Genomic DNA, 20259 nt, shown 5'->3' with positions numbered 1-20259 from the left:
AAGCAGGGGACAACAGACTAACACAATGTGTGTTTCTAGACAAGATGAAGATATTCCTGCTCACTGATGTTGTTTACAAGATACAAGTCATTATCAGTTAGTGTAACTTATTTGAGTTGTCACATAAACAAAATGTGGAGGTGAACCCATGTACACATCATGAGGTTTTGTTTTGTTTTTTCATGAAAAGATAAGACATCCCACATTCTGACAAATACCTTCCTTCCAGAGCTAAACATAGCAAAGAAAATAGCATTAGATATAGAACTCGTGAATAAAGATATGCATATGAAGCCTGAGACAACCAATGCTACACACATTCCAAAACAAATAATATAAACACATTAAATAACTCCAGTTGCCTTCAGACTACAGTCTTTATTAGAGGTTTCCATTCCAGCCTTTTTAAGGGCCTCCCAGTTCAGTTCATTAGAATCAGTGACTTCACTTTAGACTGTCTACCCAAGTATCACTTTTGCACAGAAAACTTTCTCATTAACCTCTCCCATGTGTGTTTATCTACTACCTCTTTTGCCAGAAGCAGCACACACCATTTATCCATCCTGCATTTCTCGTTCTCAGGTATTTTGCACAATTACATATTGTAGTCTAACAAATCTCGTTGGGAAGTTTAATCTACAGAATCCTGGTATCAAGAGGCCCCTGGACCAGCCACTCTGGTGATTAATACCACTCCAAGGGACCTGCAAGTGGTCCCAATGTCCTTCCAGGTACTCAAAGGAGCAACAGACCGACTCTGACTGGCACCAAGCCCATCTCAGCCCACTTTAGTTCACAAAAGCCCAGGGCAGAGGACTGGAGAGATGCTAGGAGAGTTTCCTGCCACAGCCTGTTGGCAATCATTAATTATTGTTGCTGCTGGTACACATTCGAAGCAACTATGAGGTGAGGGTTAGCAGGCCATGTCTTGCTAAGTGAAGATAAGGAGAGAGGCAGAGAAGTCCGGTAGGCCCCTTTCAAGAGGCCGTTTGGCAAAACGTTGTTGGAGATCAGCAAAGGGGAACGCGGCACCTTCCCCCACACCACAAGCTAGATGGGAAAGCACCTCCTCTGCCAAGGTAGTAAAGGAAGCAAAGCCCCCGAAGACAAAGGTAAGTATCCCCTTCTTTCTTTTTCCACCAGGAAGCCTGGTCTTCGATGGCAACGGGAGTTTCAAACCCGAGCAACGTCCGCGCTCATCACCCCGGGGCCAGAAAAGAGCAAAAATCACGCAGAAACCTCGGCGGGGCAAAGCACTGAACCGGACGGACCGGGACAGGAGAGGAACCGGGGATGCAAAACCGACTCTGAACAAGCCACCCAGGAGAGGCTGCAAACGCAAGAAGTCTCCCAACAAGTCTCCAATCGCAACTCCGCACCCGGGGCAAGTCTTGGCACCCGGATCGCCCGAGCTATTTAAAGCGGGGGGAGGGAAGGGGAGAAGGTCGGCGCGCGCTCTGCTTCTACTGAGCTTCCCCCTCCCTTTCCGAAAGCGGATCGTCTCCTCAGCGACCCCTGCCCTTCTCTCCCCCACCCAGCCCACCCCACACGGGCTCCCAGCCCCACACCTCGCGGGGCCTCCTCCATGGTGCCGGTCCACAGCTCCGCCGCTCAGAACACAGTTCCAGCCGGATCAGTCCCGCGGCTTCTCGACAAGTTTGAACAGGCTCCGCCCCTCGTCCGCCCGGGACTCCTGGTGCCTGGATTTCCCCTCCCCTTCGCTGGTCCGGCCCCGCTTTCCTTCGCCTCCTCTTCCTCTTCCTTCCCCCCTCCCCGCCCCGCCGCCTCCCCCCCCCCGCCCCCCAACCAGCAGGCATCCAAATCTTATGGCGCAGCGACTCAAGCGCAGCGTCGGGCGCCATTCGTGGGCTGCTTTGGCAAGAGCCCGCTTTGTATCCAGACCTCATGAATGGGCGGCCTACTGAAAATGTACTATCTTGGGAGCTCCCCTTGAGACTTAATAACACCCAGCATCCTGGCAGACAATCTATATAGGCCCTGCACCGAAACCCTCCATCGCTATTCCTTCTAATTTCACCAGCTCTTGCTTTGATAACGATGATCAGATCAAGTCCTACAGGTTTCCTGGTGTCATGCTAGGATCAGCCACAGGTATATCTTTGTCAGTATTTTTTTAATATTTCCGTCTGGCAAGAATATCCATGCCCAAGTACGCCTTCAAGCAAGCCTTGGCAAAGGCAGCTTCAAGTTTGTTTCCAGACACATGCATCAACATCCTCTTTTCGGTGCAATTGTTAATCATTTTAAGGAATTATCATCATCATCGCTGCCACTACCATAGCAACAAGTTAGAATTACGATAGACCCAGATAGAAACGTTGGGCATAGTTCTGAAAGTACTGATGGAGATGACCAAAGGCTATTCTCTGCATTTTGCTGAGGAAGAACTTGACATATGATATAAAGAGGGTAATATTCTGGTATATTTCATGGATTACAGCCCCCACCCACTTCCTATTGTACAAACAATAAACAATAAAGGTTTGGGCTAATAATGCCACACAAAAGAATCACATCTTTATTCTGTCTGCCTTTTTTCAGGAAAGAAGGATAAACGCTCCTCTCTCAAATATTGCTTTGCTAATTGGGGTCCCTTGCATAAAATTTATTTTGAAGTTAGTTAAGATCTATTGTTCTTTATTAGATGTATCAGCCTTATAACCAACTGGAACTTTATCTGCCTTCCCATATATCACCAATTTAAAAAAAGTTTAATTCACATTGAATAAAACAAAGTAAAAAATATTTTAATTTCCTTGATCTTTTTATGGCTTAATTTCAGAACACAGATCTCATCATGATGCTGAAAGTATACATCAACACTTTTATGTTACCTCTATTTCACACTGCATACTATCTTTTCCAAATCATTTGCTGTATTTAAAATCAAATAATTAGTTATGACTTTTAATTTTTTTCACTAAATATGTTTATTCTTTTTTTATTATTGCTGGTTTTGTGCCTTCAAGTCAGAGTTGGCTCCTGACAAGTGCCTGGACTAGTCCCTGCAATTTTCTTGGGAAGATATTTGAAGTTTTTTTTTTATTGATGCTGTAGGAAGTTAGCACTTGGAACTGAGCCCAGAAGAATAATTCTTCCAACACTGCCTTTTTCTAGGGCTGAGAGAGAGTGATTGGCCCAAAGTCACCTAACTGGCTTTGTGCCTTAGGTATGACTAGAACTCATGGTGTCCTGGTTCGTAAGTTGGTGTCTTAATCATAACATCAAACTGGCTTTCTTATTCTGCCTTTCAGTCCAATGATTTACAGGAAGAAAATACATATAATATTAATGTAATACATAAAGACTGACACAATGCAATGAACAAGTGGCACTGAGGAAATCCAAGAGGGAATTAATTTAATCTGACTGCAGAGTTCTGGAAAAATCAGAGCATTTTAAATCAGGAGAAATCATTCCACGTTGTTAAAAGTAAAGGAAATGCACTACCCCCAGAAAAAAACAAAACATTAATTTCTCATGCATGCTGAAAAATACTTTCTAGAGTAAAATTTCATCTGTTTTTTTCATATAATAATGGTGGACAACCTTTTGTAGCAGGAAATTGAATTATTTTTGAAAAATTAAAATAATTTTTCAACAGCAAAATGCTGCTGTGAGCACTACGATGATGAAACTGGAAGGAATTGTGTCATTTTTTTCCCTCTCCCATTGCAGTGGTGTGTGTGTGTGTGTGTGTGTGTTTAAAAAGTAAATTACATTTAACCTATTGAAAACTTCTTTGATAAAAAAGACAGGAAATTGTTTCACTTTTATTTAGCAGTTTTCTGCTGAATTTTAAGCTACAAATAATGAGTTGCAGTAACTGTCACTAAAAAAATTGCAATAAAATATATTGTAAAATACCAGCTGTCTAGATTCTGCAAAAAAATGAATTTTGTTACAATCTTTAGATTAATCTTTAGACTATCAACAGAAAGCATCTGTTGATAGCTTCCCTTCAGTTTAATGATCTGTAAAGGAGAGCTCCAATATATTTGTGGAACATTCCCCAGGAACAGCCTCCTACTAATTTCAATTATGTGAGGCAGTTTGTGTTTAGACATTTACAAAGCATATATTAACATCCTCCATGGGACTACTTAAGCATGCACATTAAACATGCACACAACACGAAACATAAGCAGAAACTTGGGGTTCAATCAACATACAGCTTGCTGTCTCTCACACAGTCTCATTTCTCCATAAATAAAATTTAGTGCCAGTATTAGACTTCACAAGACTTTTGCAGAAAATTAATGAGTTCTAAGATCCCAAATGGTAAAAATATTTTAAAAACTTCCTATGTGTGTGTCTTATTTTGGTTTGTTAAATATTTTAAAAGCTCACTGATTTTAAGAAGACCCCAATTCTCTCCTCTTGCTTCGGTTTTAGAAGAAAAATCAATCATGGTGTGCATAGTTTATTCTTGAAACTTAAAAATGTGGTTGTTTGGTGGGGGTGGAGGGAGAAAGAAAGCAGGAGGAGGAAGTTTTCAATAATTGTTATTATCACAAGAAACTCAGAAGAAACTGCTATTAAAAGAAAACATCTCCAGCTCACACAGTTCATGATCTTACATCTGATCATTCCATTTCATCCCATCTAAGTCATTGCCATATCCTGTCTTATCCAGCCACAAGCTCTCCCCAGCTTTTATATCTTTCTCTATCACAGGCAGTTTGTTCCATTTGTGCCAGGCTTTTAAGCAGTGCCTGATCTCATTTATACAATTGTAATAGCAGCACTGGTTGTCACAAAACAGAGACCCATATGCAAGAAGGTACCTGCTCTTGTATTGACATTCGCAGGCTATCATCTCTGCAGATGGTAAATGTCCCATTCCTCAAGTTTTGCTGAATCCTTCCGTATACAGTACAGATTTACCTTAACTTCAAAGAATCTTTTAAAATTCCAACAGCTTTTTCTCTTTTAACCACAAGAGGGCAGCATTAAATTGCATTAAATTTTCATAGGTATGTGTGTGAATTTATACACACTTCCTAGTCAGTGTGATCACACAAGATTATTTAATTTGTTCCAAACTTTGGCACTTTAAGTCAAATAATATTCAAACGCACATCTCTAATATTTTAGAAATGACAACAGACAGTAGGAATCTTGTGGGTAAAGCATTTTTCCCATTGGAACGTTTTTGTTTAAGTATATCTTTGACATACAAGAACTCTGAATGAACAGTCTAAATGGGACATAGCCTGGTCTAATCTGGCTAATAATTAGGCTGGCTAATCTCAAAAAATAGGCAGGATTGTATCTGGTTAATACTTAAGTGGGAGAGTAAAGGGAAAAAAACCTGGGGCTATAACCTAGACTGAGAAGTTAAAAATCAACCTAGAAAAAGGCAATGAAAAAACACTCTCACACTGCTGCTAAGAAAACAGATTCAGATATTCTTTGGAAATCAAGTTCAACACAAAGTTATTATTAAGCCCTTGAAGGTATGAGCTTAATTTTTAAGTCAATATTTGCTGGCGATACATTTTTTTTAACCATCTCCAAGTTAAACAACTGCACAAATTAGTTTTTTCTTGTTTATGACCTAAATCCTTGTCACATGGCTTAGCCTGGTTCCCATGAATGAAAATGGTTCCTTCTGTCATTTCTGATATCTATTTAAATGTCTGGCAACTGCCAACACTTCCTTTGTTCCATTCCCTTGAGCTAAAATAATCATTTCCTCTTACTGTATGAGATTGGTCCTCCATATCTTTTGTCTTGTTGGAACTTTTTTCTAAACCCTTTACAGTTTTTCAATATATATATATATTTAATTGCAAGAAGTTAAAGCATTTAGGAGTTTGGAAATCTTTGGAACCAAACTAAGCATGTAGCAGTTCCTTGTTGACTGTACATAAAGAGCTGCATCAAACATGATTTTAATTAATATGCAAAAGTCTGACTCCCACGCTTCCCCAAGTTTATGACCTCTGGATGTGCTGTATTACAGGTTGCCATAATTTCCTGGCAGCATCACTGACTAGGCTGATAAGAATTCAGAGAGTTGCCACCCGAAGCATTGGGGGAGGGGGGGGCATCATTCTGATATGGTAGCTTTAGGCGTTACCTTCTTCATCCACTACAGGCAGGCAAGAAGAGTCCACTGGCCTTCAGTGATGTGAAAAGGAGAGCCTCCTGCAAATAAGAGAGAGAGCAAATCACAGTTAAACACTCTTTAGAGCATTCTGGTTTTGCATGCAATACATGGTTTGTTACAGAAGGTTACAGATATTGTAATACTATTTTCTAAAATGGTAGGAGAACAAGTAGATGTCAGGAGATTTATTGGTAGCAATATATTTAAGAAGTGATTTTTCAAATAATTTTGCCACTTTACTGCCTTCCAGAAATGTTGGATTATAGTTTCCAACATTCCCAATCCAAGTAGTAACTAATTACATGCGACAATTTTTAATTGTTCTGAGCTTACTAATAATTGATTTCATCAAGTGGAAGTGATGGTAAAAAAAAGGAAGGAACAAAACCTCTTTAATTCTGTTTTTGTCTTTGCTTCATCACCGACTTTTTGGAATGCAGCTCTATCCCTTACCGACTTGCCATTTGAAGGCGTTATTAATTTTTGTGCCTCTGTGGTAGATTAATTTACAAAATGATTTGATGAAAACAACATTCCTGGTTTAAATCAGAGTTCCCGCTTTACTCATCAATATATGCTGAAAGCACAAGGAAAAGGCAGATCTTTCACAGCTCTCTAAGTTGCTTGATTGCAAGAATGAAAAGACACTGAAAGAATTTTAAATCAATTGGCATGAACTGGAACTGAGTTTGCATCCTGTAACATTATGTTAATCTCTGCCTCCTCTTAGGAAGCAGGCATGTGTCTCTCTCTTTTGCTTAAACCTGGAATCTGGGAAAGAAGGAAGGAAGCAAATTAGGCATGAAGAAAGGTGTTTTTTTTCTAGATCTACTAATTCACGGCGCTGGTGATTACATGAGATCCAGTTACTTGAGTGAAAACCTTTTTCCAAGAACATCTGCCTGCCCCACACTCTCTCACAGGGAGGACATGCTCCAGGTGCCTTCTTTTAAATCTTGTCATCTTTTGGGAGTTAGGATGTTTGTCTTCTCTGTGGTTCTCCCTGCACTCTGGAATTATCTTTCCCCACCCCCATATACAACAGGCCCGAATTCTTCTCACTTCCAGGAAAGCTCTGAAGACTTAGCTTTGTTTATAATGGACTGTGAAAATAACCTTGAGAAACAGAAGAGGCCATCAGAGGGGAAGATAAGCTCCTCTTGTTCCTCAAGATTATTCTCACAGGCACTGGGGTCAGTTATGCGGGAGTGTCCCTTGTGGGTGTTGTACTGTGTGCTTGGTCGCCATTTTACATTTTGTATATTATACGTAGTTTGCTTGTTGTTAAATAACTTGGGTTTTTTTCCCCTTTGGGATTTATTGCATGTAAACAATTCTAAGTCACACTTCCTGACTTGGCCAACCTTATAAATCGTGAAATAAATGAAAGATAAAATAAATACTGAGGAAGTTTATCTTGATACCACAATAGCTGCAAGTGGATGCTAAGACGTGCGAGCAGGCAAGGAAAGGACTCTGAGTTAATGGGCGATTCACGTTTGCCAGAGCTGCCTAAACTGAGATTGAAAGTCACTAGAAGATCAACAGCTCTTTAGGTTTTTAATGTCTCTGAGTCCCTTGGAGCTGTTGCTCATCATCTGCTCAAGAAAGATAGATGGTTTTTTAAGACTGGCTTACGGAGAAAGTAAGATATGTCCACAGTTCAGCCTTTTTATGGCTTTTTATGGCTAATGGCTTTAATAAAGTTGAAATCAAAACCTGCTGGTCCTCTAAGAAAGCAAGCCTACCTGCCTGCCCATCATGCTTCAGACTTTGGCATTTATGTCAACTTTTGGTGTTTGCTGTTTATAAATAAGCCCAGCCCTTCAACCCCTTCTGTGTCTGGAGCAGCAATGTGATTGGCCCAGCAGGGTGCCTGGAAATTCACTGAACAATCTTGCTCCACGATAGATATTTTGGGGTGGGTGGGAAGACAGAAAGTGAGCAAGAAACAAGGAGGAGGCCATTCTTGAAAAGCAGAAACAGCCTTCAATGAATGTAAGTGGAATTCATTTACTTGGGCCTCTCCAAATCTTGCTAAATATCTCACATACTCAGGAGGCAAAAAGAACTGACAAATTTCAGCCGGGTCAATTTCATAGGGCTGGTGAAAGCATCAAATATAAAATACTTTATACTCTGAAAAGATCATAGGAATTACGAAGATTCTCCAAACACTTTAGCACTTCTTAATTCAGATTTTTCAATTCTACTAGGAAAAAATACCATCTCTCTCTTCTTCTTATTCCATTTCCATTTTGTTTACATTTTTTTTGTAGTAAACCATAGAATAATCTGAAGGGCTAAGGCTTGTCTTTTAGCTTATGTGGGTGTCTGCATGTGATCTTTCTTAGCCTGAGGGCCAGTTTTATTTACACAACACATATTTTACTACTTTAAAACAGGAGTTTCCAACTTGGCAACTTTAAGATTTATGGACTTAAACTCCCAGAATTCTGGGTTTTGAGACAAGAAGTCTTAAAAAGTCTTAAAGCTGCCCAGTTTGGAGATCCCTACCTTAAAACATTCAGACACATCTCAAAAAGCAATCCGATCTGATCATTTTGTTCCAGCCACTTTGGGGGCTCTGAGGGAAACCAACAAGCCCAGGAACTACCTATCTGAGCATTTGTCTAACATCTACCCTACAAGCTATAATATTTTAAAAGATTTTAAAGGAGCAAGTCACAAAAAAACCATCTTTGGACATATATCAAGCAGACAAACTTTTTATTAGCTTGCAGACTAGTGCAGCAAAGTGATATAATACAGTTTTGGAGCATTTTGAGTTTTTAAAGTCACCTTTCTGAAATATTTAAAACACATTTATTGGAACTTAGGCATCATCTAAATGCAGGTCTAGACTGATCTTAAATAAAAATACTTTAGCTGACCACAAAAGAGTTCCTTATTATTTATAAATAGGAGATTCTGCTTTCAGACGGCCCAATCACATGCTCATGTAATCAGAAATTTCAAATTTCTACAGCCCCAAATTCATGACAGACTCCAAACAATTGCTTAGTTTGCCAAAAGAGGAAATACTTTGTTGAGCTGAAGTACTGCTGTCAGCTCATACGTGTTTCTGCCTATTTCTAACAAATGTTCAACCGAAAGTCCACTTTTGAAAGTCTGCCTTAGAAGAACTTCTCCCCCTCACATTTTAATTAAACTTAAAAATGTGACTGTATGCTGTCTTGCACCAACATACAAAATTTCATATTTGTAAATTCAGCCTTTCTCAGTCTCGAGCTGATGGTTGAATACATTTTACAACATCTGAGTTGTATTAATATTTTTATTGTTCTAGTTGTAATGAATTAACTCCCTATTACTGTTAATCTTCTCATCACTCCTTATCACCCATCCCCTCCCACTTGTGCCTGTATGACTGTAACTTTGTTGTTTGTATACTTACGATTTATTTTGACTATTTCCTAGTATGATTTGATTGCTTATTGTACCCTATGACTATCATTAAGTGTCGTACCTTATGATTCTCAACTCTTGACAAATGTATCTTTTCTTTTATGTATACTGAGAGTATTTACACCAAGACAAATTCTTTGTGAGTCCAATCACACTTGGCCAATAAAGTATTCTACATTCTATATTAATATATACCTCCACAATACTATATTTCTCCTTAACATCCCACAATAACCCTTCTTTTAGTCAAAATGGGGAAGACAAAATGCAGCCATACTGTAAAGTTGACATGGTATCTATAGCTGGAACTTTTAGTAACTACCAGGTACAGCAGGCTCCAAATTATTTACTTGCATTCATTTTCCATGTATATTTTCATTCAATTTTTAATTAAATCAGACTGTCCGTCCCCAAAGACTAAAAGAAGACAGAAAATTTAAAGGCTCAGTACCCTAAAAACTGAAATAAAATAATACAACAGATACTTTTAAGACAGAGACAGCAGGTCAGTTAAGCACTAGTCCTCCAACTCTTTAGTCAAGAACTTCTCACAAGATAATGTTCAACTACTGTGTTTCTCACAAAATAAGGCCGGGCCTTATTTTTTTTTGACCCCCGAAAAAACGGCTAGGCCGTCTTTTCGGGAGTGACTTAATTCCCCCCCCTTGCATCCTCAGGTGGGCGGGCAGCGACAGCTTGGATGTTGACCTCAGCATTGGTGGGGCACTTCGAATCGGGAGACCTTCCGCCACCGTTGCTTTCCCTTCTCCCTTGCTGCCGTGGTGTTTAGAGCAACGCCGTGGCGTTTGGTGCAGCCCCGTGCGGCCTGCCAGGGCTCCTCCCTTCAACCGGAGCCTGGCGGAGACACTCGGCTTCAGGCACTCCTGTCACCGCCTTCCCTTTGCCTTTGAAGGTAAAGCCAATTATTTTAAAAACGACGCACTACTACAACAAAGACTCCCCTGCCCGAGAGGGCAGCCCAACCCCACGTGGGGAGGCGAATCTCCCGGGGTCACAGCACAGGATTGGCCCACCTCGGGAGAAGCGCCCAGCCGCCATCCCTGCCTGACACCGCGCAGAGCATGAAGAGTTTCGCCTGGGGTGCCCAGCACAGCTGACAGGTGGGCCCTCCTGCCCCGCAGCAGAACTCTCGCCAAGGCAGCGAGCGCCTCCCATCAGGGCCATGCCAGAGCTGTGCAGGCTGGGCAGAGCTGGGAAAGTGAGCTGCGGGTGCGCGCCCACCTGCCAAGCAAAAGAGCCAGGCCAACCCGAGCTTGGCTTCCTTCCCAAGTCCCTCCAGCGCGAACCCGAAGGGGCCACTGGGAAAGGCTGCCCAAGGCAGTAATAGGGCCCACCCGTCCACGGACAGGGAGGCAAGGTTCCAAATGCTGCAGCAGAACAGGCATCAGGCAGAGGCACTGACTCAGCGGGGCCAGCTCGGAGAAGGATGCAGCGCAGGCCATCGCCTTGTCTCCCTGTCCACGGATGGGTGAGCGCTATCACTGCCTCGGGCGGCCTCTCGCGCTGGCCCCTTTGGGTTCAGGCTGGAGGGACTTGGGAAGGAAGCCAAGCTTGGGTTGGCCAGGCTCTTTCTCTTGGCAGGCGGGTGCACACCCGTGGCTTGCTTTCCCGGCTTTGCCCAGTCCGCACGGCTCTGGCGCGGCCCTGACGGGATGAGCAGAGGGTCCAGCAGGGAGGCTCTCGCTGCCTTGGCAAGAGCTCCACCGCTGGGCAGGAGGACCCACCTGTCAGCTGCGCTGGGCGCCCCAGGTGAAGCTCTTCGCACTCTGCCCGGCGCCAGGCAAGGATGGCGGCTGGGTGCTTCTCCCGGTGTGGGCCGATCCTGCGCTGTGGCCCTGGGAGATTCACCTTCCCACGTGGGGTTGGGCTGCCCTCTCGGGCAGGGGAGGCTTTTTTGTACCGGTTGTAGGGCATCATTTTTAAAAGAATTGGCTTTGCTTTTGAAGGTGAAGGGAAGGCGGCGACAGGAGCACCTGAAGCTGAGCGTCTCCGCCGGGCTCCGGTTGCAGGTAGAAGCCCTGGCTGGCTGTGCATGGCTGTGCCAAACGCTGTGGCGTTGCTCTAAACGCCGCGGCAGTAAGGGAGGAGGGAAAGCAACAATGGAGGAAGGTCTCCTAATACGAAGTGCCCTGCGAACGCCAAAGTCAATGCAGGTAGCACCATATCCGGGTATGCAACAAAAGTACTTCCTAACGGCAAGCCCCCCCGCCATTCCCCCCATTTCACATGTTTAAATATAGGCCTTAATTTGGGGGAGGGGCTTAATTTGATTTTAGCGATAAAACATGCTGGGCCTTACTATTGGTGGAGGCCGTATTGTTGGAGAAACACGGTATATATCTACTCTCAAGTTGGCACGTAAATGAAATACAAAGTATTGATGGCATCTTAAGTTTCGGAGAAGAAATATGATACAACTGCCTCAATAACTATTCTAGAAATAACAAATGAATAGTAAAATAATCCAAACTTTTTAACTGAACAACTTTCCTGTGGATTTTGTTTCTGAGCAAGCTTTAGAAAACTGAGTTCCACAGAACTCATGCACTGATTACTTTGTATTTTAGCTCCATGATGCATTCAATTCCAGCTCTTCACTGAAGGTTATATAAACCTAAAATAACTCAAAACGGGAGAGGTCAGCTAGTGATTTCCCGGCCTCTCTTTCTAACTAAATATTCCAAATCATTTCATACAGCTATTCATATACACCGTCTGGCCAATGATCAAGGCAGTTTATAATAGATATAATGTACATGCATTAAGACCATCCTCAAATAGATAGTCAAAACCAAATAAAGTGAGTCTTATCCGAAAACAAATCCTATCCACTATCCACCAAACGTGTGACAGAACAGGATAGTCTCACAGCCTTCAAGAAGGTTGGGTCTTTTTACAAGCCTTAAGCATGATGCTATTCACACATTCACTTCATGGGGGAGGGGGGGTATGCTTGAACATCTCCTCTTGGGAAGATTGGAAAAGGTCAAACCTAATGAGGAGACATAAACTTGTAGGAACCGGTGAGCTGAGCTAAGCAATGTGGCACTTATAAGTCAACCACAGCACTTGTAATTACGCTTAGAAACTAACCGGCAATCAATGCAGCAAATGGAGCACTGATGCTACACAGGTAATCCCCATTGAACAACAATCGGGACCAGCAACTTCATTGCTAAGCAACATAATTGTTAAGTGAGACATCAGGTGACAGACTTACAACCTTACTTCTCCTGCGGTCATTAAGCAATCCATCATGTGACTGCAGACTTACAAGCCCACTTTCTCCACGGTTGTTAAGCAAAATGGCTCCGAGTTGCAATTTTATTACTGGCTTCTCCATTGAGTCTGCTTATTAGAAGCCTGCTGTGAAGCTTGTGAATGTTCGTGTGATTACAGAGATGTTACTACTGTCCGTTGTGCTGTCAAAAACAGGTTGTAAAACTACTTTTTCTGTATCACCGTCTAAGTTCAAACAGCTGCTTTAACAAGGACTACCTGTATGATAATTACGATATTATCATAATCAGGGCTTTCCAATGCAGAAAGGCATCCAACTAGCACACTGGCTGAAACTGAGCAAAAGCTTCCCTGGCCAGGGCCTTCATCTGCAGCTCCAACAGAAGGCAGGGGAAGGGGAAGAAACAAGTTATAGACCTGCTATTCATTTAAGAGAAAAGTGACCACAACCAAAGCCAAATTCAGTATTAACTACATAAATTACCAAGAAGGAATTTCTCTGTCTTGCTAGGTTTTAATCATAATTAATCTATAATTATGGATTTTTATCAAGGCATTGTGATGTTGGCAGTGTTATTTTTAATGTATTCATTAGAAAAGATAATAAAAGTAAAACTACAAACATTATCTCCAACACTGAATTTGTCTTGTATAGAGCAGCCATGTGCTTATTCTTCTGTGTAATTAATGTTACTTTTAATATGGGTTTTTATCACATTATCCCAGAACAAATGTTAAATTAACCAGCTTCTAATTTCCTAGAGCCTCTTATGAGCCCCTTAAAATGTTGATGTTACACTAGCTGTTTTCTTTTTTAAAAAATAGTAATTTTATTAAAAATTACAATTGCAAAGATAAAAACTAATACAGATCAAAAAGAAGGAAAAAATAGAAAAAGACACATGTATATATAAATAAAACAAGTGTAAACCAATTTTAATATATTGTCACATTCTCTTAAGATACAAGAAATGATCATTTCTTCCCATATCCAATTTCTTATCTATAAACAAATCCTTAAAACTTCATCATTTCAGCCCTGATCAGCAGAAGTCCAATAAGGGTTATCAGACAAAAATGTTTTTTCTAAGTATATCATTTGAAGGATATTTTGTTATCTTGCTGAAATATCCAACCTATTTTCAGTTTCAATTTCTTTCCTATCTGTAGAATATTGGCTCGACAACCAAGAAAACTCTGTACCAGAACTGCTCCGATAGCTGATCACTTCTGAACAATACAACCAACAGATTACTGCTAGTTGAAAAGTTTAGCTGACATTGGAGCAGTTGTCCACAGGTGCACAGTATAGCAATGTTTATATACAATAGTGAAATGCATGGTAGAGCTGTAAAACAGAAATCTTTTCTCTGACTTCATCGCAGCAGTTCTGATCTCATATACAAAGAAAATCTTGATAAGTCTGAAACATTTTGGAGCACATGACCTAGAAAACAAAAATCGAACTGTTCAACCACAACTACCCAAGATACATTTGGAGAAAACAGGATGAAGCTTTGAAGAAAACGCTTGCCAGCTATTAAGCATGGGGGTGGTTCTATTATGCTTTAAGGTTGTGTGGCAGCCAGTGGCACAGGAAATATTCTGTGGGTGATTAAAAGAAAGGGTTTAACTAAATATCAAGATATCCTAGAAGCTAATGTCCCAGTCACTAAATAAATGGAAGCTATTTAATCAACAGAAGAAGGAAGGAAGGAAGGAAGGAAGGAGGGCCTGCTAAATGACCATTATGTGCATGGTAAAAAGGGGCATGTAGTAATGCCTTCTCATGTTGAAGCTGGTGACAATAACTGTGGATGCTTCATCGAAGATCTCAAAGATGTAATGCTCACAAACAGTCATAAGAATATTTCTAAGCTAGAATAGTTCTGCAAGGAAGAGTAGGGAAAAGATTCCAAAAGCAAGATTAGAAGGACTCTTAGGGTATAGGAAATGCTTGAAAGCTATTACTTCTGCCAAAGAAGGTGTTAAAGGATGTATCTGCTATATTTTTTCCTTTATTTTGACTCTTAAATAACTGTATTTTGTAAGCAGCAATCTTAGCATATGTTCACCCTTAGTTTTGTTTTAGTTTTATCGTTGTGGGTTTTTTTTTCAAAATAATAGTTTATTTTTGTATTTTGGCTTTTTATGTTTACTTTAATCATATATACTACATTAATCTGCTGCTAATGGGACAGGCTATGTTGTGAAATGTGTGTGTGTGTGCGTGTATTAAAATTTGTAGAGAGATTTAACTACATGCCCTGTAGAGACTGTATCACCTTCTATTCACTTTGAAATTTATTAAGTATACAAGTTTGATCAAGGTGCCTAAACTCTGGAAAAGAACTATACTGTATATGCAAAAACTGGAATGCTGTAAATCTTTCATAGCAATCCTTCTTTGTTTAAGATTTTACCTGGAAAGTTAAAATTTTCACTATTACCTGAGGTACTGTTTTTCTGCTGTTGCTACATTCTCCAGTTTAATTCATTTGTAACTCTTTATCAGATGGATAAATATATTTCCTCTGCTGATGTTCTCCTTATGATCATAATACAGTAGTAGGTTTTTGGACACACCTCTTAAATTTCCCTCCCAGACTTCTGTGGAATCCACTTTGGATCGAAGTCCCCTGGGCAAATAATCACAGATTCCATTTTATTCATAATGATAATGAACACACAATACTGCAGAAGCTGATATAAAAGACGGTGAGCCTCAAAAGAAACCCAATTCTCTTTTTCAAAGCTATTAATGGAAACTGCCTAAATTCTTAAAAAATAACAAGCAAAGATAAGACCTCTTAATTTCACATTGTTTCAATAAGCCAAGTTAAAAAAAAAAAGTCAAATAAATCGACAACTTTCTTTCCATCTCCTTCAGCTATATTGGGACAAGCTCAAGAATTCTCAGCTAGCAAAAAATTGAGGAAGGATGATTTATACCAGGGGTGTCAAACTCAAGGCCCGGGGGTGGCCTGCAGGGTGCTTAGATCTGGCCCGCGGGGCTACCCTAGGAACAGCAAAGGACCAGACCAGTGTGGTGCCTCTGTCAGCAAAAATAGAGGGTTGCAGGAGGGCATCTCAGCTGTAAATGGAGCAAGGGCCACAGGCGGCCCCCCTGAGCTCCATTTTCGCTGGCAGGGGGTTGCAGGAAGCTGTCGTAACCAAAAACAGAGCTCAGGAGCCTGTTTTTGCTGGTAGAATACTTGGGCTACCACAGGCGCCCCCAACATGAGTGACATCAAACTGGCCATGCCTACACTGGTTATGCCCACCCTGGACCCACGAGGTCAAACACAACCCTGATACAGCCCTCAATGAAATTGAGTTTGACACCCCGATTTACACAATTTTTAGGCAAAGCATGGAAGAGCAAGTTGTACTATTCCTGTAATACAAGTTGTATTATTCCTGTATAATATGGGTAGTCCTTGACTTATGACCACACTTGAGTCCAAAATATCTGGGTTGTTGTAGCTTTTAACGGTCAGTAAATGTAACTGCTGTATGTCAAGGACTACCTGTAATCTGAGAATATTTTAGGGCAGTGGTTCTCAACCTTTTGGGTTATGGATCCCCGGTGGGCCACAATGTCATAACAGAGGGTATACAAAAGCTTGAAGAAATGTTATGATTGAAATCTTGAGTTAAGTCTTGGGCATCTCTGGCCATGGTCCATGGGTACAAAAGATATTTAAAGGAGGTCCATGGTGAAAAAAAGGTTGAGAATCACTGCTTTGGGGGTGGGGAGGTGAAAATCCTTCTCATTCAGAATGTAGGCATTTCAGAGGGGAAAAAATATGAAGTTATTTCCTCTTAACAGTTTTCCTTTAAATGTAAAAGTTAACTATTAGAATAATGATGACATATAGTTTATATAATATCAGCATCTCTGACTGCATCATGATTTCTATGCCAAATATTAGGTAATTATATGAGGTTCCCATATTGAAGTTTATAGCTGGATAGTATGCATTATTTTAGCATCTGTTTTGATTTTAGCATTTCAGTATCTTATAAATATATTCTACTTTTCCTACTTCTCTACTGTACTTCATCCTATTAATCTTTTAAAACACTGGTTATGTTCTATTAAGTTGAATCAGATAAATCTTAACAATGTTCTGTTATTATGATATTATGTTGCTTGCCTATTGCCTTTATACTCCACAGTCATTATTTATCAGGAAAATGTCCATTTTAAAATTCCAACTCAAACCAGCTCAACACTGACAAGGGTGCTGGTATTTACCTCCTGTGATTGCTTTGGCATTTTTTTAAGATGTAGTATTACTTTGATGGTAAAGTTGAAATATTTGAAAGATGCTTTAAACTCATTTATTTGTGGGGGAGGGTAAATGGCCAATGCTATTCTCAGCCAGGCCTTCCAGCAGGCTAAATGGTTTGCCTGCATCAGATAAGTGAAGAGTTAATTTTCCCATGCTTTAGCCATATGACTGGCACATGATAGACTCCATTCTGTCATGTGAAGCTTGATGTGTTCTGAGTGGGGTGTTCTACATCCGGAGTTCATTTAAATTGTTTGAATTCTTTTTGGAGCGAAGGACAGTGCTGAATAAACAAAGGGCTGAAGCTAATTGCTTAGGCAGGACTTAATAGCAATGGTGCCCTGACAAAAACTTGCTAAGGTTCTCCATACCCAAGGAAATACCAAGATCCATCTTCATAAAGAATTATTTGTATAGTAGATAAAAGAAAAAGATGATTTTAATACTCAAAACTGCTTATTTGATTAGTATGTTTGATTATTTTTATTTATTTATTTTTGTCAATTGCTTACAAGATAATAGATATAAGTAAAAACATAGTTATGAATACATGGATACATATAAAAAAAAAAGAAAGAAACAATAGGACAGGGCTGGTAGGCACGTTGGTGCACTTATGCACACCCCCTACAGACCTCTTAGGAAAGGGGTGAGGTCAATAGTAGACAGTCTAAGGTTAAAGTTTTTGGGGTTTGGGGAAGAAACCACAGAGTCAGGTAGAGTATTCCAGACATTGACCATTCTGTTGCTGAAATCATATTTCCTGCAATCAAGTTTGGTGCAGTTAACCTTGAGTTTGTATCTATTGTTTGCTCTTGTGTAGTTATGGTTGAAGCTGAAATATTCATTTACAGGTAGGACATTGCATATATGATTTTATATACTATACTTAGATCGGACCGAAGGCGGCGTAGTTCTAGGTTGTCTAGGTCTAGAATTTCAAGTCTGGTAGCATAAGGAATTCTGCAACGAGTAGAGGAGTGGAGAACTCTTCTTGTGAAATATTTCTGGACTTTCTCAACTGTGTTAATATCAGATACGTAATGTGGGTTCCAGACTGATGAGCTATATTTGAGTATTGGTCTAGCAAATGTTTTGTATGCTCTAGTTATTAGTGTCATATTACCAGAGAAAAAGCTATGTAAGATTAGGTTAACAACTCTTAACGCCTTTTTGGCTATGTAGTTACAGTGGACTCTAGCACTTAGATCATTAGAGATGAGTAATCCAAGATCCTTGACCCGAGTTTGGATTGTCAACAAGGTCTTGACTATTCAGCCTGTATTTTATTTTCTGATATTTTTTTTTGCCAATATGTAGGACAGAGTATTTATTTGTTGAGATTTGAAGTTGCCATTTGTTTGACCATTCTGATACATAGTCAAGTTCTGTTTGAAGGGTAGCAGTATTGTCTGTGGTGTTGAATAGCTTTACATCATCAGCGAAGAGAACGCAGTTGCTCTTGATATGATCACAGAGGTCATTTATGAAGAGTATGAAAAGGTTAGTATCCCTGCTCACAATTTCATTTCTGTCTTGCAATGCTTTTCCTATTGTCCTTGTGCTTGACTTACATCCATTCATTTAGTGACTATTCAAAGCTACAACAGCATTGAAAAATGTCACTAATGGTCATTTTTCACACTTAAAACCATTGCAGGATCTCCTGGTCATGTGACCAAAATTCGGCCGCTTGGCAACTGGCATGTACTTATGATGGTTGAAGGCTCCCGGGGCCATGGGATCATCTTTTGTGAACTTCTGACAAGCAAAGTCAGATTCACTTACAACAACTGTGTTACTAACTTAACAACTGCAGTGATTCACTTAAGAACTGTGCCAAGAAAAGCCATAAAATGGGGCAAAAGTCACTTTAAAAATGCTTCACTTAACAACAGAAAATTTGGGCTCAACTATGGCTGTAAGTCGAGGACTGTCTGTATCCCTGCATTGCAAAGCTTTGTAACATGCTGTACATGCGTTAAGAAATATTTTAATACAATAGTGAAATTGGCATGTATAGCTAAAAATCAAAAGCAATTTCCAAGAGAGTTTATATATCAAACTAAAGTTCAACTGAAATATACGTCCCATTCCCCAAATTAGAAAGGCATGGCTGCAGTTAATATTTTCCCAGCCAGGTGCCTCTCAAGGTTTGTTGGGCTATGCTGTAATACTGTCTGGAAGATAATGGGAGTTTATAATTATAGCAGATTATGTGGTGTTATAGAAGACATTAGACTAGGAAAAGCCAAGATAAACCATGGTGTCATGCGGCTCTTCACATGGCTGCAGTGATTTAGGCCATGCTATCAAAATCTCTTGAAAAAGAAATATAATTCTTTTTTAATTGCTGCAATTACGTAAGCAAGCCAGAGTCCCCACACAGTCACATAACCATGACTGTGGCTACCTTCAGAAGATGATTCAAACCTAAATTCTTTTGTTGGGCAATCTCTGCAAACTGAAGTTTTATGTTGCAGCCCCTGCATTAAATAAACTGCAACAAAGCAAGTGGAACAAAACTAAAGCTACTTTCACAGTACAAAAATAGGGGGGAGGCTTGGAATTAAAGCAGAGCAGAGCTTCTGTTGGGACATGCTCAGAGTCCATGGAAGGGCAAGATTGTTTCCATGACAAAAATGCGTGATACAGCCAAGTTCTCTACAGGAGCCAGAGTGTTTCTTCCCAGAGCACATTCCCAGAGAATATTCTTCCTTTCTGTTCCCTTTTCTTTCTTTTTAAATCTTTTTTTTTGTCCTTTTACAACACAACAATGCAGATGATAAAAAAATAAAGGCAATTGCTCACAAGTATCCTCAATAAATGGGATGGTGGAAATGTTCGTCCAGCATTTCAAAAGAAACTAAATTGTATCATACCACAGGTGAGGTCAAATTGCATTTACAAAAACTATAGTGAAAAAAATGCAGATAAGTCAGATAAAGAACTAAAACAGGACAAGAAAAATGAATGTGGTTTTGGTGCATTTATATTCTGTTCTAATTTTCCATTCTTTTTTAAACAACCATAAGCCTTCTCAGTTTTGTATTTATTTGCATACCATAGTTTTTTAGTGCATTTTTTTTCTTTTACCAGAAGAGCCTACTATCTTCTGGTGTTTGAGAGTGATTT

General features: G+C 40.2%; 1 protein-coding gene across 9 annotated transcripts in view; it reads right to left on the bottom strand.

Annotated features, from left to right (window-relative positions):
• The window catches only part of LZTS2 (leucine zipper tumor suppressor 2), a 67754-nt gene that overhangs the window by 28953 nt on the left and 18542 nt on the right, over nt 1–20259 (bottom strand). For 8 of the 9 annotated variants that reach the window (XM_026704669.2, XM_087932828.1, XM_087932826.1 and 5 more), the window contains one exon: nt 6107–6174. In XM_026704669.2, the coding sequence (XP_026560454.2) occupies nt 6107–6115 (9 nt within the window). In that variant the 5' untranslated portion in view covers nt 6116–6174. Of the gene's footprint in view, nt 1–1568; nt 1718–6106; nt 6175–20259 lie in introns of those variants that run through there. The other variant, XM_026704671.2, reaches the window with a different exon arrangement.

This window comes from Pseudonaja textilis, chromosome 4 (assembly GCF_049901715.1).
Source record: "Pseudonaja textilis isolate UNSWEBS1 chromosome 4, rPseTex1.2, whole genome shotgun sequence".
Classification (NCBI taxonomy): Eukaryota; Metazoa; Chordata; class Lepidosauria; order Squamata; family Elapidae; genus Pseudonaja; species Pseudonaja textilis.
Note: the sequence above shows the minus strand (reverse complement) of the source record. Positions and strands in the feature narration are given on the sequence as shown.